A 15,841-nucleotide genomic window follows, 5' to 3' on the forward strand; every position below is an offset into this window, starting at 1 on the left:
CGGGGGGTCAGCGGGGGGGCCCTTGCGTTGAGAGCAGGAGGGCTTGGGCTCCCTCCTGCTAGATCGTGTTGGGGGGGGGGGGGGCTTGGGCCCCCTCTTGCCCCAGTCTTCATCGGGGGTTCGGGTTTGCTGCGGAGCAAGAGGGCTTTGGCTCCCTCTTGCCCTAATATTCATCGGGGGTTCGGGGGTGCCGCGGAGCAAGAGGGCTTGGGCTCCCTCTTGCCCCGATCAGGCTTTTTGATCGTCCAAGTACCCAATTAGGCCACTTTTTAGACTTTTTTTAAATTTTTTATTATGAGCCCCACAGTGTTTTGATCTTTTTGAACCATTTTTGAAAAAGAAAACATCCAAAAGAAAACCACACCAAACAAGCCATTGGGATGTAGGAGAGGACCAGCATTTGTACTAGACTGGCCACACCAAAATCTCATCAGAGCAGTTGGGCACCCTAGGGAGCATTGCAGTGAAGCTCACATAAAACGTCTCAGGTACACATCTCACCATTACCCTCTTCCAAAACCCACCCAAAACCTACTGTACCCACAATAGCCCTTTATGCCTGCAGGTGTCACCTATATGTAGATACAGTAAGTTTTTTGGGGGGCTCACATTTTCCACCACAAATGTACTAGTTAGAGTGGGATATGAGCCTGAGTCCCCATCTCTATAGTCTACTGCACGGACCACTAGACTACTCCATGAACCTGCTTGCTGCTCTAATAGGACAACTTCTGAAGCTGTCATATTACATTACATTGATGTGTTCTATCCTGCCAATACCTTTCAGTTCTAGGCAGTATACAACAAGAGTTGGTCTGGGCATTCTCAGGGAGAATACATGGTTAATAGATGTAGTATGCGTTGGAATCTATTGAGGGTAGATCAGGTTTAGTTAGATCATTTGACAAATTTCTTGACTGGTATGTACTGTTTTTTTGAGGAATGGGAGGGGTTCGGTAACTACTGGGGGAGTGTTGGGGGGGGGGGGCGGGCTTTGCCTTCATCCCTCCAGTGTCATCTGGTCAGTTTTGGGCAACTTTTGGAGCTTATTCATTATTGTGCCTTGGTTGTTTTCTACAATGTTCCATAATTTCAGAAAAATTCCTAGATCCAAGTTTCCAAGTTTATTTATAATTTGATATACCGACCATCAATGTGTATCTGGTCGATATTTGCAACATCCCTCACTAGTTCTGCCCAAACCACGCCTCCAACATGACCCCTTGAGAGTTAGATGCACTACAGATGAAGAGCATCAAAAACAGTCTACAAAATAGATTTTGAAAATAGTGATTTGGAAGGTTTGGTGAGAAAATTGTCCATCTGTCCCTTTATACCATTTTTTTGGATCTTTTTATTTTTTGAAAATGAGCCCCATTATTTCTACAAAATAATTTATGCAATCGTTAAGACTGTTTCTCACAGTTGGCTGCTAGACTGAAAGCTTGTGTTTTGTTGAATTTTTGTTGTTTACATAGTGTATTACTGCAATTTATTAATAAAAGCCTTTTAAAAAAAAAGGAGAGATAATTTTTTGGGTTGGTGTGTACTGTATATGATTTTTCATTTTATGGTATATTTTATAGTTTCTTTTTAAGTATTATTTATGTTGAAGTAAAGATTGATAAAGTTCTATTTAAAGGTTAATTAATAGTTAATACAATATTTATATGATATTTTTGATTGAAATATTTGAGGGAAGGGTGGGTGGGGAGGGAATAAATTTATGTATTTACGATGACAATAGAAAGAAATTCAAGTGATGTGTAAAAGTTTTAAATGATGTAATATTGTGTACTTGTTGTAAGATGTAAAAATGAACATAAGAACATAAGCAGTGCCTCCGCTGGGTCAGACCATAGGTCCATCCTGCCCAGCAGTCCGCTCCCGCGGCGGCCCAAACAGGTCACGACCTGTCTGAATCACCAGAAGGGGCCCCCTTGCCACCTTGGTTTCCTATTGAGTCCTATCTTCCCATCGAAGTCCTAACCCTCCGGTCTTGCACATGCACGACCTGGTTGGGTTTCTATACTTATTACCTGGTTAGCTTTCTCAGTATCCCATGATAATAATTGATAACTGTTTGTTATTAATGTATGGGTGGGTGGGATGGGACTCTTTTATATCTATATATTTGGGGGAATATAAATAAGATTGTCAAGTGATTAGTTAAAATTTTTCTGATTGTTTATTATACACTTGTTGTAATATTTGAAAATGAATAAAGATTTAAAAAAAAAAAAGACAGACCAGTGACATAGACAGCTTACAAAATTGTTGCTCACATGCTAACGGTTCAAGGAGTATTTATAAGATCACATGGCAAGGACAACCAACCAAGCAACAAAACGTCATCATGACGAAGAACCTCCTAAATACACAAAATCATAGGAGGGAATTCCAATCAATAGGAATCTTCAAATGTAAGGTGGTACGTTAAAGTGAGGACATTTAAATAGAATAAATTCTGTTGGAGTTATTCAGAAATAAGTAGACTCTCAGTTAACCAGATAGATGCTGGATAAATGTAGTTTCTGGTTGCTTGAGAGTTACTATTACAAATAGGCCTAACTAATACTATACTCCATACTATGTCAATACCATAAACTGTTCCAGTCAAACTACCAGACATGTGGTAGGCAAAGCATGGGCGTACTCGGGTGTGGTGTACCAAGTTTACACTTAAGTTTCAATCAGAAATTGATTTTATTTTAATTTTTATTTAAAGTATTACAGCATTTCTTTAATTGTTTTTTTGCTGGTTGTTTGAGAGTTCTGTTTGCGAAAGTTCCGGTTAACAGAGAATCTACTGTATATTGTTTCTTTGAATCATGTACTTTGATGGTAAAGAAGTTTGCTTAGTAATATTGAGCTTTTCAGTCTCAGAAATTCTTTTAGGTTCCTGTTTGTGGAATTTTAGAAAAGGGATGGCATTGAAGCTTAAAATCTGGATGGCTTACTTTTATCTAAATTTTTTAGCAAACAAACTGAAGAAAGAATTTCTAAAGTTAAGTGGCATTTTAGGGGTTTGGTTTTTTTTTTTTTTTAATTTTTAATTTTTTTTCCTGATAGTGCAAAGAAGTTAATGGAAAGTCTAAATGCATAAACCATGGATGCTGTTGAGAGCACTGCTAAGTGTTGATTAGAGTTAAGCCCAGAGAAGCTGCTAATGTACATTCCTCACTGATAGGCACCAGATAGGGTGCTCCAAGCAATATTTTTAACCTGGAGGAGATAGGGAAGCTTAAGGGAGTTAAGCTTTTCTTCTTCGTTTGGTTACATTAGTTGCTAAATTACCTGCTGACATCATTAGTATACAATCCTGTTTCTTATCGACCAGCAAACAAAAAAACAAAAAAAATCTCCCCTCATCCATGAGAATTAAAACCAACCAAATAAATAAATATAGTTATGATCCAACATGGTCAGAATGGAATCTTTTTTTTTTTTTTTTCTGGAACTGCGGTATTTGCTAGATGCATTCACAGTCCCTATTCCAAAATATTTTCTCAAAGCTCGTGCTTTTTTTAGTTATCCATCAGTGAAAGGTTGCAAATTTAAAAGACATCATGAACGTACATTATATCAGGCTGCTCTTTGGGACAAAGATTTTAGGTAACTATTCTTTGTATATACAGTGGTACCTCGGTTTACGAGTGCACCGGTTTGCGAGTGTTTTGCAAGACGAGCAAAACATTTGCAAAATCGGTGCCTCAGAAACCGAGCATGGCTCGATTTATGAGCACCCCCCCGCAATCCGGCACCCCCCCCCGACGCGATTGGGCACCCCCCGCCAAATTTGGTAGGCACTTATAATTTCCAGGTAGTTGCCTAGAACGAAGCCCGTACCAGAAAATAGGCATGGTTAAGATGCGGATCTTGGATGTGTTTTGTGTCTAGGTGCCTAAATTGGACTTAGGTACTGATATTTAGGCCAAGAAAACCCTGGCATAAATAGAGGGCGTCTAAGGTTTTGACGCCTACCAGTGTTCCATTAGGTGCAATTCTGTAAACGGCACCTAACTCAAGATTGACAGCTGCTGTGCGCTGTATTGCTTAGTGCCTATGTTTTAGGCATCATTTGTAGAATCAGAGTCTGTATGTGCAGGATTTTAAACTTAATTCAGTAATTAATGGCAACTGAGAGAGATAACATGGTCAAATTAATTTTAACATGTCATGTTTTGAACAATTTGAAAGTGTCTGAGAGGACAAGCTGAGCCTATTTTATTCATTCAATTTTTTTAGCCTGTCTTCCCAAGAAGCTCAGAATGGGTTACAAGTCAGGTGCACAAGCATTTTTTCCATCTCTGTCTCAGTGGGTTCACAGTCTATCTACTGGGGCAGTGGAGGATTAAGTGACTTGCCCAGGGTCACAAGGAGCAGCGCAGGGTTTGAACCCACAACCTCAGGGTGTTGAGGCTGTAGCTCTAAGCACTACACCACACTTGCCTCATACTATAATCAATTCTACTAAGAACAAATATGTAAATCAGGATGAACGATAACTGCCTTATCCCTATAGGGGCTAATTCTATTACATTTTCCAGTGTTACAGAGATTTGTTTGAGTTTCTGTGAGTCTTCAGAACTGTTTCTGGCACTGGTAACTCCTCCACATCTTCCTTGGTGAAGACCGAAGCAAAGAATTCATTTAATCTCTCTGCTATGGCCTTGTCTTCCCTTAGAACCCCTTTTATCCCTCAGACATCTAGCAGTCCAACCAATTCTCAGAAGTCTAGCAGTCTAACCAATTCTCTTCCCAGATTCTTTCTTTTAATATACCTTATTTATTTATTCAATTTTCTATACCATTCTCCCAGGGGAGCTCAGAATGGTTTACAGTACTCCCCCGGTCATTCGCAGTCGGCGATTCGCGGTCCTGGTCATTTTCAGTATTTTACGACCGCGAATAATCAGGACCGCGAGAGGCTGCAACCGCAAATAACCGACCACCACCGACCGACCACCTCTTCCTGCACTAAAGTCTGGCCTTACCAATCAGGAGCTGCTTTGACATGTACTTTTCCTCAATAACATTCCTTCTCTTAAGTGGCATCAAGTCCTTGATGATACCGGGGTCTTTGTCATTCTTCATGATAAACATAGCTACAAACTGGGACAATTCCAACATTATTGTAAAAAATTAAGGGGTCCTCTTATTAAGGTTCGCTAACCGATTTAGCGCGCGCTAAATGCTAAGGCACCCAAAGATTATAATGGATGCCTTAGCATTTAACGCATGCTAATCTTTAGTGCGCCTTAAAGGAGCCCTAAGTAAGCACTTCCACATTACTCTTGACTCACTTCTCATTAACAACTGCTAGTGAAACAAAAGATATGTGTGTAATTTTCTCAGTGCACACATTATGGAAAAAGAAGGAAAAAGACTAAAAGTGTTTGCAGAAGAATGAGTTTGGGTTATGTCCTGCCCCAACTCCTTACTGTTGAGCTATGACTAGTCATAAAAAACCTTCCTCTTAATTCAGTTGCCAAATAGTATCACAGTACACAGTTTCATCTTATTAGTGTCCTTAGTTTCATCATATCCATTTAGAAACATAGAAACATAGAAATAGACGGCAGATAAGGGCTACGACCCATCTAGTCTGCCCACCCCAATGACCCTCCCTACCTATCTCTTCGAATAGATCCTACATGTCTATCCCATTTGGCCTTAAAATCAGGCACGCTGCTGGCCTCAATGACCTGAAGTGGAAGACTATTCCAACGATCAACCACTCTTTCAGTGAAGGAGAACTTCCTAGTGTCACCGTGCAGTTTCCCGCCTCTGATTTGATTGCAGAGTAGCTTAAAACATACACTTCTCCCTCCGTATTCGCGGTTTCAGCATTCATGGTTTCAATTATTCACGGTTTTAGCTTGCTGGCTCCTCCCCCCAAAATTACATCAGCTTGCATAGAGAAATCACCGATTCCGAACATTTACAGAGAAAATCGCCGATTCCCAGCACTTTCTTCACCGTGTTTTGCCTCTCCTTCATGAACAGGCCAGGTCTCCCACCGTGTTATTCGCGGTTTCACCATATGCACGATGGTTTTTTAATAGAAAACAGCGAATAACATATGAAAAAGTTATTTGCGGGTTTTTCTGTATTTGCGGTTCTGTTAATCCCCTATCGCAGCGAATACGGAGGGAGAAGTGTACTTTAAAATATGAATGAATTCAGCGTTGACTTAACTTCAAATAAGTACCCTGTGCTTTACAGAGCTTTTCTGTTTCCTCAGGAACCGACACCCCATTGGAAAATCGGCCGGCTTTAGCGACCCAATTATATATCCTTCACAGCCACTGCTTTTATCCATAGTAGAATATAGCAATTTGCTCTTCTCTTGCCTGTATGTAGAAATTAAGGGGTCCTTGTAGTGTTAGAAGAAAAAATTTACGTAGCATTTTTCTGTGACTGGAGGTGTGTTAGTACAGTGGTACCTTGGATTACGAGCATAATCCGTTCCAGGAGCATGCTTGTAATCCAAAATGCTCGTTTACCAAAACAAAGTTCCCCATTGGGGATAATGGAAACTCAGATAATTCGTTCTAGAACCCGGGGTCTATATCTGTCGGGTGCCGGGTGCTGCAGTGCCATCTCCTCTGTCTGCCTCCTCCGTGGGTAATCTGAAGAAGATCCCCACAATGCCGCTTCGGGGGGGGGGGGATGCCAGCCGCTGGAGAACCCCACAGTGCCGCTTCGGGGGGGATGCCAGCAGCCGGAGAACCTTGCAGTGCCGCTTTGGGGGGGATGCCAGCCGCCGACCAGCCCTCCACGTCGGATGCCCCTCACATGCTAGAGAGCCCCCACCTGAACCCACGCAGCCGAGCGCCGCCCCACCCGCACGACACGCACAACGCCGATGATTGACTCTGTGCGCGTCACACGCAACGTGCAGGCGGGACAGCACCCGTCCGCGCAGGCCCAGACAGAGGTCCTGCAACCTGCGGAAGGCACCCGATGTAGAGGGCTGGCTGGAAGACGGAAGAGGAATCTCCTGTAAGTGCTCGTTGATCGGGGCAGTGCTCGGTTTGCGAGTCAAAAGTTTGCTGAGTGTTTTGCTCGTCTTGCAGAACACTCGCAAACCGGGTTATTCGCAAACCGAGGTACCACTGGATTCCTATTTGAATGATCATTTTAGTAAAAAAAAAAATATTTTGGCCTCTACTAAATATCTTTGAATTAGAGAGATCCATTTAAAAAAGCTAGCCCTGCATTTCTTTGCCAGACTTATTAAATAGTAAAGCTTGCTTAAAAAAATATCACTTAACTGTGATTAGGCTGTAAATGACTCCTACAGAACAGGATGTGCTGGCTAGGATCTGTTAAACTTTTTTGCCTTTATACTATTGTCCAACTGAATTTCCTTGTATTTGACTTGCTCCAATTGCATTTCTTGCCAGTCATTATTAGCTCTATTATCTCCTTTAATTGAAAATATTAAGTGTGAAAATTAGAGTTCACCTTAAAAAAATATAAAAAGCCAAGGTATCATTGCCAGCACACAGTAGCCAAAAGACATTTGTTTTCGTTGAGCCATCGTTAGATACTTTTTAGTGAGATATGGTTTGCTGTTCCAGTTAGGCAGGTCCATAGTTATTGCCAAATGAATGAAGTTTTTTAAATAGATTTTCTTGGAATGATTTTACATAGTTGGACTCTCATTTCTTTTTAGGTTTGGTCTTTCTCCTTAGGAAGACTTGGTCAGTGTTTACACACAATCCAGACAGAAGACAGAGTCTGGTCCGTTGCTATCAGCCCATTACTGAGGTAATAAACATGTTATTTTAAAGTTTAAATATCATACTATTTTTTTCAGCAAATAGGTAAAATCTTTATAGCTGAATAATAGTGCACTTTTATGTACATATGTTCAATGCTTCTAATTGCTTGATGTTTGTCATTCTCCTGTACCACCTACTGATACTATTGGCCGAGTCTCCTGCACCGATCACCATTGGTGAGTCCTTGTTTCCAAGTACTCCATTTCTATGACGTCTTGCTCCAAAGGTCCTAGCAGCAGTCTCCCCTTTCTCTCAGGGTGAGAACATTCTAAGTCAGTCTGACCCCAGGAGCCAGAAAAAAGTAACACACCCTCCCCGGATCGAATTCAAATCTTTAGGAGTCTCTTTCCCCTTTGAAAAGATCCTTCTTTTATCTGTTCCAGTTTATATGCAAATGATTATGCAAATCAGTTGAGTAAGTTAATAACAAAGGTAACATAACACTTTAGCAAGTTCAGGATAGCCTAGTGCCAACTCCACCCACCTAGCCTTTTGGATAGACTAGTACCTCCACACCAGGAATTAGATTGACCCAGCTATCTCCTGTTCACTCCTAAGCTATTATTTGCATCCTTTGTCAGCCTTTGAGAGAGTTAAGTTCTGGGTATCCCTCCCTCGAGGAAGCTCACTCTCGCATGATAGAACATATACCCGATCACAGTATTGAATAACAATAATTGTGACTTTCTTTTTCCACTACTTTAAATATTTTTCATTTAATGAAGTTTTATGATGAAAGCACATCATGTAAATATGTAATTTTTTAGAGTTTTGGTGACTAAACCCTCCCCCCACCACACTTTTACTAAGCCGTAGTACAGGTTTATACTGCGGCCTGAGTGCTAAATACTCTGATGCTCCTCCAACGTTAATAGAATTCCTGTGAGTGTCGGAGCATTTAGCACTCCGGGCTGTGGTAGAAACCTCTACTGCGGCTTAGTAAAAGAGGGCCTAATACTTTTCTCACATTATCTAATCTAATCTAATCTAAACCTTAAGTTTATATACCGCATCATCTCCATGAGAATGTAACAACATTTCCTGATGGTAGTCTACATCTATGACAAATAACCTGTTTTCATATTTTACATGCAGCATAAGCACACTGGTTTATTTTGTAGTTGTCTATATCTTGAGCAAGTTGTAATATTTACAAGTTTAAATATGAAAATAAGGGACTGTTTTTAGATATAAAATATTCTTTTATTGCAATTTGATCTGATTCTGTGTACCTCACCTTAACATAGAAACATAGAAATAGACGGCAGATAAGGGCCACGGCCCATCTAGTCTGCCCACCCTAATGTCCCTCCCCTACCTTTGCCCTGTGAATAGATCCCATGTGCCGATCCCATTTGGCCTTAAAATCAGGCACGCTGCTGGCCTCAATCACCTGCAGTGGAAGACTATTCCAGCGATCAACCACCCTTTCAGTGAAAAAGAATTTCCGGGTGTCACCTTGAGCTTATTTGTGAAAACACAAGCTATAAATGACGTGGGTGTGTAGTTTGAGGTGAAACTTTTGAAGCCGAGTGGAAATTTAGTGAATTTTCAGTCTATGTACTTGTTTATATTACTCTATTTTTAAAAAATTATAATATGAAACATAGTTCACCATTCCTGTCTGTATTATTATCGTTGTTTAAATATTTAAGCTTCATCTCATCACAGTACAAAAAGGCAATGCCTTTTCTGAGCACAGGTCTCTTTCAAATTCTCAAGGCAGTGGAGGAAGGAATAATATAATGACCAGTGTCCTGCTCAATAAAGGAATTCCTTTTGATCATTGAGATGCTTCATTCTAAATGTAAGGCTGTTGAAACAGGCTTGCAAAGAATGGTCTGTCCCATCATGCACAGGGTTTCACTTTGTACAAGAATTTTAAATAGAGATAACAAGCTTAATTTAGTTATGATTTAAAATCTACAGTCCACGATTGTAGTGTAGGATTGTATTCTTCTTTTCACTGGTTTGCTCCTTTACATGTACCGTAAGTATTCATTACAGTGATTCTATGTGGTAACAATATTTTTCCCTTACTACTGAAAAAGTATTATAAATTCACATTAATATTCCAGGGCATAGAGACAAAGTGGATGAACTTGAGTTTTCTGCAGCCTCATTCCTTAGGGGTGTAGCTTGCAAGAAGACAGTGTTCTCAAGTTGTTTGATCGTATTGATTTTTTTTAGTGGTGACACAAGGCACTGATATGGAGTTAGTGTGCCTTCATTTCTATGCGGAAGGCCCCTTTTCAACAAGTGGGAGTTCAGTTTTAAACTGTGTCTGAAAAGCTGGGCATGCTTAAGTGATGACCTTTTGAGCCTGTCTCTTGTCAGGATAGTGTCGACTTTCCCCTAGCTCAATTTAAAGCTGCACACACACACACACACACACACTCACACACTCTTGCACACACTCTCTGTCACAATATTTACCTTGGGTGTTTTCTTTTTGCATTGGGTGATAGATGTGATGTTACTGAGCAGCTGCCCTCACTGACTGGGTTTGAATCAGTCACCCATTTTATGAGAGACTGCTGTATCTTTCTCCTCTCCCCTTCTCTAAGCTCCCTTTCATGCAGGTTTTTTTTTTTTTTTAAGAATTAGAGGTGATTATCCATGTCATTAATTCTTCAATTTGATGGCTGATATAGCAAGGCCTGAAACACGCTGCTGACCTCGGATAATGGAAACTGCTTCTTAACATATTGATGATGGGAGAAGTTAATTAAAATTCCTAAGAGTGAAGGTGTCGGCTAACCTATAAACCTGTCGCTTTACAACAAATCACAAATCCTGGAGAAGAGTGAAGAAAATGTGTTTGATGGGTGGGTAAGGGGGGACGCGGAGTAGGAAAGGATACATGTTCTAAGAAAATAAACTTTTTCATGCCACCATATGTTAAAGTTTTGCAAATTTAGTAATGAAATTAATTGTAAGGTATCCTACAGCTAAATATTTGAATCATTAGCATTGTTTTTAATATGCGTGTTTATTCAGTAGATAAGATGCTCTAATGAACTCCAGGGTGCTAGGCTCAGGAGTGATATAAAAACTTACTAGCCAGACTGGGGCTAGAATGCAGCATTTGCAAACAAGTTATGGGAAGGGAATAAAATAAGAATAAGATTGGCCATCTAGCCCACTATCCTGTCTTCACAGTGGCCAATCTAGGTCACAAGTTCCTGGCAAAACCCAAAAAGTAGCAACATTCCATTCTACCGATCCAGGGCAATCAGTAGCTTCCCCCATGTCTGCCTCAATAGAAAACTATGGACTTTTCCTCCAGGAACTTGTCCAAACCCTATTTAAACCCAGTTATGTTAACCGGTGTTACCACATCCTCTGACAATGGAGTTCCAGAACTTAAACTATTGTTTGAGTGAAAAAAATAGGTCATTCTGTTGGTTTTAAAAGTATTTCCATGTAACTTCATTGAGTGTCCCCTAATCTTTGTAATGTCTGATAGAGTAAAAAACTGATTCACTTGCACCCGTTCTGTCCCACTTAGGATTTTGCAGACCTCAATCATCTCTTTTCCAGGCCGAAGAGCCCTAACCTCTTTAACCTTTCCTCATATGAAAGGAGTTTCATCCCCTTTAACAACTTGGTCGCTCCTCTTTGAACCTTTTCAAATTCTGCTATATATTTTTTTTGAGATTATGGTGACCAGAATTGAATATAATACTCAAGGTGAGGTTGCACCATGGAGTGATACAGAGCCTTTATAATATCATTAGATTTATTTACCGTCCCTTTCCTAATAATTCCTAGCATTCTGTTTGCTTGTTTTTGCCACAGCCACACAGGGTCAGAAAGTTTCAATGTATTGTTTACGATAACACCTAGATTTTTTTTATGAGTGCTGACCAGTAAGGTGGACCCTAGCATCTGATAACTGATTTGGATTATTCTTTGCATTTGTCCACATTAAATTTCATCTGCCATTTGGATGCCTAGTCTTCCAATTTCCTAAGGTCTTCCTGCAATTTTTACATAGCCCGCATGTGTTTTAACAAATTTGAATAGTTTAGTGTCATTTGCAAATTTTATCACCTCACCTTTCGTTCCAGTTTTCTGATAATTTATGAATATGCTAAATAGCACCGGTTGCAGTACAGATCCCCTTGGCACTCACTATTCACCCTCCATTGAGAAAAATAGCATTTAATCTTACCCCGTTTTCTGTCCAATAACCAATTTTAATCCACAACAGAATATTGCCTCTTATCTCATGACTCTTTAATTTTTTCTTCCCCATTCTGGATCTGAGCAAAAACACCAGGACTAAATGGCACTGGAGGGAAGGCGTTCCTGTAGCAGCGTCTATTCATAAAAATGGAAATATAGAAATACAGAAAATTGGCGGCAGATAAAGACCATATGGCCTATCTAGTTTGCCAATCCATGCCATCTATTATCCCTTCTTCTCCTTAACGATCCAATTTACTTGTCTCAAGCTTTCTTGAATTTAGATACAGTCTCCATCTCCACAACCACTATCAGGATGCCATTCCAAGCATTCACTACTCTTTATGTGAAAAAAAGTATTTTCTGAGATTACTTCTGAATCTATCCCCTTTCACCTTCATCCTGTGCTCCTCATTCCAGAGATTCCTTTCACTTGAAAGAGATTCACCTCATGCATTTTTGCCATGTAGATATTTAAACATCTCTATAATATCTCCCCTTTCCCACCTTTCCTCCAAGTATACATATTAAGATTTTTAAGTCTCTCTCCATACCCTTTATGATGACCACTAACCATTTTAGCTTCAGTGTTGATTTTTAAAATTTGACTCAGACTTTGGAACATGATGCATTGAGGCTTAAACCAGCTATTTTAATTGTAAATTTAGTTTTACAATCGCATCATTGAGGTAAGCCTATTCATAAATGGTAAAATAAGGATATATCCTGAGGTGACTAGGGCAACACAGAAAAGACGACAGTGATTCTTAAAGTTGAGGAGGACTTTTTGTTTAAATTTTATTTGCAAATATTCTATAAAACTGAATTCTATTAAGTATACTTTTGTTGATCCTGAACATTTTGAGTTTTATTGAATTCTTTCAGTTGAGTCACCAGCCCCTTTGATGCCATTGCCTTCTACATCCTCGCCACGTAAAATCCTTCTTTTGTTCCTAAATGTTCTTGTTTCCTAGATTTGCACCTTGCCTGCCTTTATCCTTTATTGTAGACGGATATGTTGGAGTATATGTGAAAGTTTTTCTTTAAATAATTTCATTTAATAATTATAAATTAACATAAAATATAATAATAATAATAAAGGTTCAAAGAAGAGAAATCAAAACAATTAAGGGAATGGAACTCTTCTCATATGAGGAAAGGTTAAGACTCTTTAGCTTGTAGAAAAGACAGATTGGGGGGGGAGCAGGGCATATGATAGAGGTCTACCAAATCCTAAGTTGAGTAGAACAGGTAAACATAAATCGATTACTTACATCTTAAAAGTACAAAGACTTAAGGACATTCCATGAAATTACATGGTAATACTTTTAAGAAGATAAGAATAGCCATACTGGTCAGACCAGTGGTCCATCTAGTAGAAACCTAAATAGTAGCAACATTCCATGCTACCGATCCCAGGGCAAACAGTAGCTTCCCCTGTGGTTAACTCAATAGCAGACTTTTAAAAATGGAGAAAATATTTTTTCACTCGCTGGATAGTTAATCTGTTGAACTTATGTGGTAACAGTGTATCAGAATTTATTTAAAAAAGCTTGGACAAGTTCCTGGAGGAAAAGTCCGTAGTTATTGATAAAGACATGGGGGAAGCCACTGCTTGCCCTGGATCGGTAGCATGGAATATTGCTACTTGGGTTTTGGCCAGGTACTAGTGACCTGGATTGGCCACTGTGAGAACGGGCTGCTGGGCTTGATGGACCATTGGTCTGACCCAGTAAAGCTATTCTTATGTTATGTTCTTAAGTTAGGTGCTTATGTAGGCACTTTAAATGGACCTTTTTGCGACCCGATTGTGGGTTAGCTGTTTTAAGTGCTTTTTGAAAATGCTTTAAAAAAATATGTATGGGGGTCAATGATTGGAGTTGGAGCAATTGTACTACGCTGATTTCTTCCAGTTTGTGAGTGTCACTACTTGTCTTCTCTTTGGGTTCTTATGAGTATTTACACTATGTTTTCTATAGGCATTGAAAAATTTCACACCTAAACTCCCTACCAACTTCAGGTCAAAGTAAATTTTCTTTAACTGTTTCTTGTGCATGATTGCTGGTACTTTGACAAAAAAAAAAAATAGGGGTCATGTTTAGGTAGTGTACAATTTATTATTTTCAATTAGCATATAGCATATAACATCATGTTCCTCAAGTGGTTAGTCATTACCTGAGGCTCTATGCTTTTTTGTGTGTGGGAAAAAGGATGGATAACTTTTTATAGTTCTCTGTTTTCTCCCAGTACATAGTCAAGGTAGAGGGAAAGATGTCTCTTCTAAACTGTTGAAGTTCATGAGATGATAATTGTACATTTTCAGGTGGCATCCTCAAAGTAGAGAATGACACTGTGACAAAATCCATCACCATTCCCATCCCTGTGGATACCACGGTAAACCATTCCATGTCTTTTTCTAGTGTCTATCTCAACCTCAGTCCTTCTACATCAGCATTCTTCAATGCAAGGCTTGAGGGTTAGTGGCTGTGTCCATTCATACTCTGATTCTTATGTGAGCCAACTAAAGGATGATGAACCCATTGTGACATCACTGATGATGTTGGCTCTTAGGCATTGGTAGAATGAGGCATTATGACTTCACAATATCTGCTGTGGATACCAGAGACTGTCATTCTTTAGTGTCTCTTTCAACCTCAGTCCTTCTACACCAGCATTCTTCAATGCAAGGCTTGAGGGTCAGTGGCTGTGCTCATTCATACTCTGATTCTTACTTGAGCCAGACAGAAGCCATTGTGACATCACTGATGAGGCTGGCTCTTAGGCATTAGTGGAATGAGGCGTTATGACATCACAATCTCAGCTCTGGAATGTTGCTACTCTTTGAGTTTCTGCCAGGTACTTGGGACCTGGGTTGGCCTCTGTTGGAAACAGGATACTGGGCATGATGGATCTTTGGTCTGTCCCAGTATGGCAACGCTTATGGTCTTATGTTCTAACCATCCGGTGTCATTCTTTAGTGTCTATCTCAACCTCAGTCCTTCTACACCAGCATTCTTCAATGCAAGGCTTGAGGGTTAGTGGCTGGGCCCATTAGTACTCTGATTTTTCCCTCTCTCCTTAAAGAATGACATGGGGATGGTTTCCTGCACTTATCCACAGGGATGAGAACAAATTCTGTCACCGTGTCATTCTCTGAAGATCTCAAGAAAGAAATGCAACTTACAGGGTGCATTTGTCTGATGAGAATTGCTATTTCTATTTTACCTCTCAGATTCATAAAAAAAACACCATATATTCTGTATTTAAGGTGAAAGTGCAGTTTGTTTACCTTGACATTCTGAACAACAGAGATAATACTCAAATTTCTGTGGTGCATCTTTTTGGTAAAACTGGGATACAGACATCTAAAATTGCAGTACATCCTTATGGCAAGGAGACATGGTCAAGGCATGTTTATAGCAGGATTAGAGAGAGGCCAAAATATGGGTTTTCCCCTTAATCCTCCAGTGGTTGCTGCCCCCCAGATATAAAACTGGCAAACAATATTGGGCTTTGTGACAGCTTCAGAAACTATGCCCATTCCTGGTACAATTAAATACCACTTGCAAGCTCCTACTGCTTCAACAGCCTTTTACATTCAGGTATTTGCTAAGGCTTTTTCGCCTTCTCTGTTCATTGAGTAAAAAAACATGGTACACTCTATTCTTTTTGCATTACTTAAGTAGCCCATGTATAGATCTGTGCCAATAAACGTAATTTTTCAGTGCAAGGGGTATTGTAATGAGTGAGCATTTAAAAGCCATGGAGGGGCATAATCGAAAGGGACGTCTAAGTCCATTTACATCCATCTCGCAAGTCGTCCAAAGTTAAAAAGAGCCTAAGACACATTTTCTAAA

At 39.8% G+C, this 15,841-nt stretch overlaps 1 protein-coding gene across 3 annotated transcripts in view; it reads left to right on the plus strand.

The window, feature by feature from the left end:
* The window catches only part of FBXW4 (F-box and WD repeat domain containing 4), a 206,922-nt gene that overhangs the window by 20,968 nt on the left and 170,113 nt on the right, over nt 1–15,841 (plus strand). For all 3 annotated transcript variants that reach the window (XM_033940293.1, XM_033940292.1, XM_033940291.1), the window contains one exon: nt 7,685–7,779. In XM_033940293.1, coding sequence (XP_033796184.1) covers nt 7,685–7,779 — 95 coding nt within the window. The remainder of the gene's footprint in view (nt 1–7,684; nt 7,780–15,841) is intronic.

The sequence above is a fragment of the Geotrypetes seraphini genome, chromosome 4, assembly GCF_902459505.1.
Source record: "Geotrypetes seraphini chromosome 4, aGeoSer1.1, whole genome shotgun sequence".
Taxonomy (NCBI): Eukaryota; Metazoa; Chordata; class Amphibia; order Gymnophiona; family Dermophiidae; genus Geotrypetes; species Geotrypetes seraphini.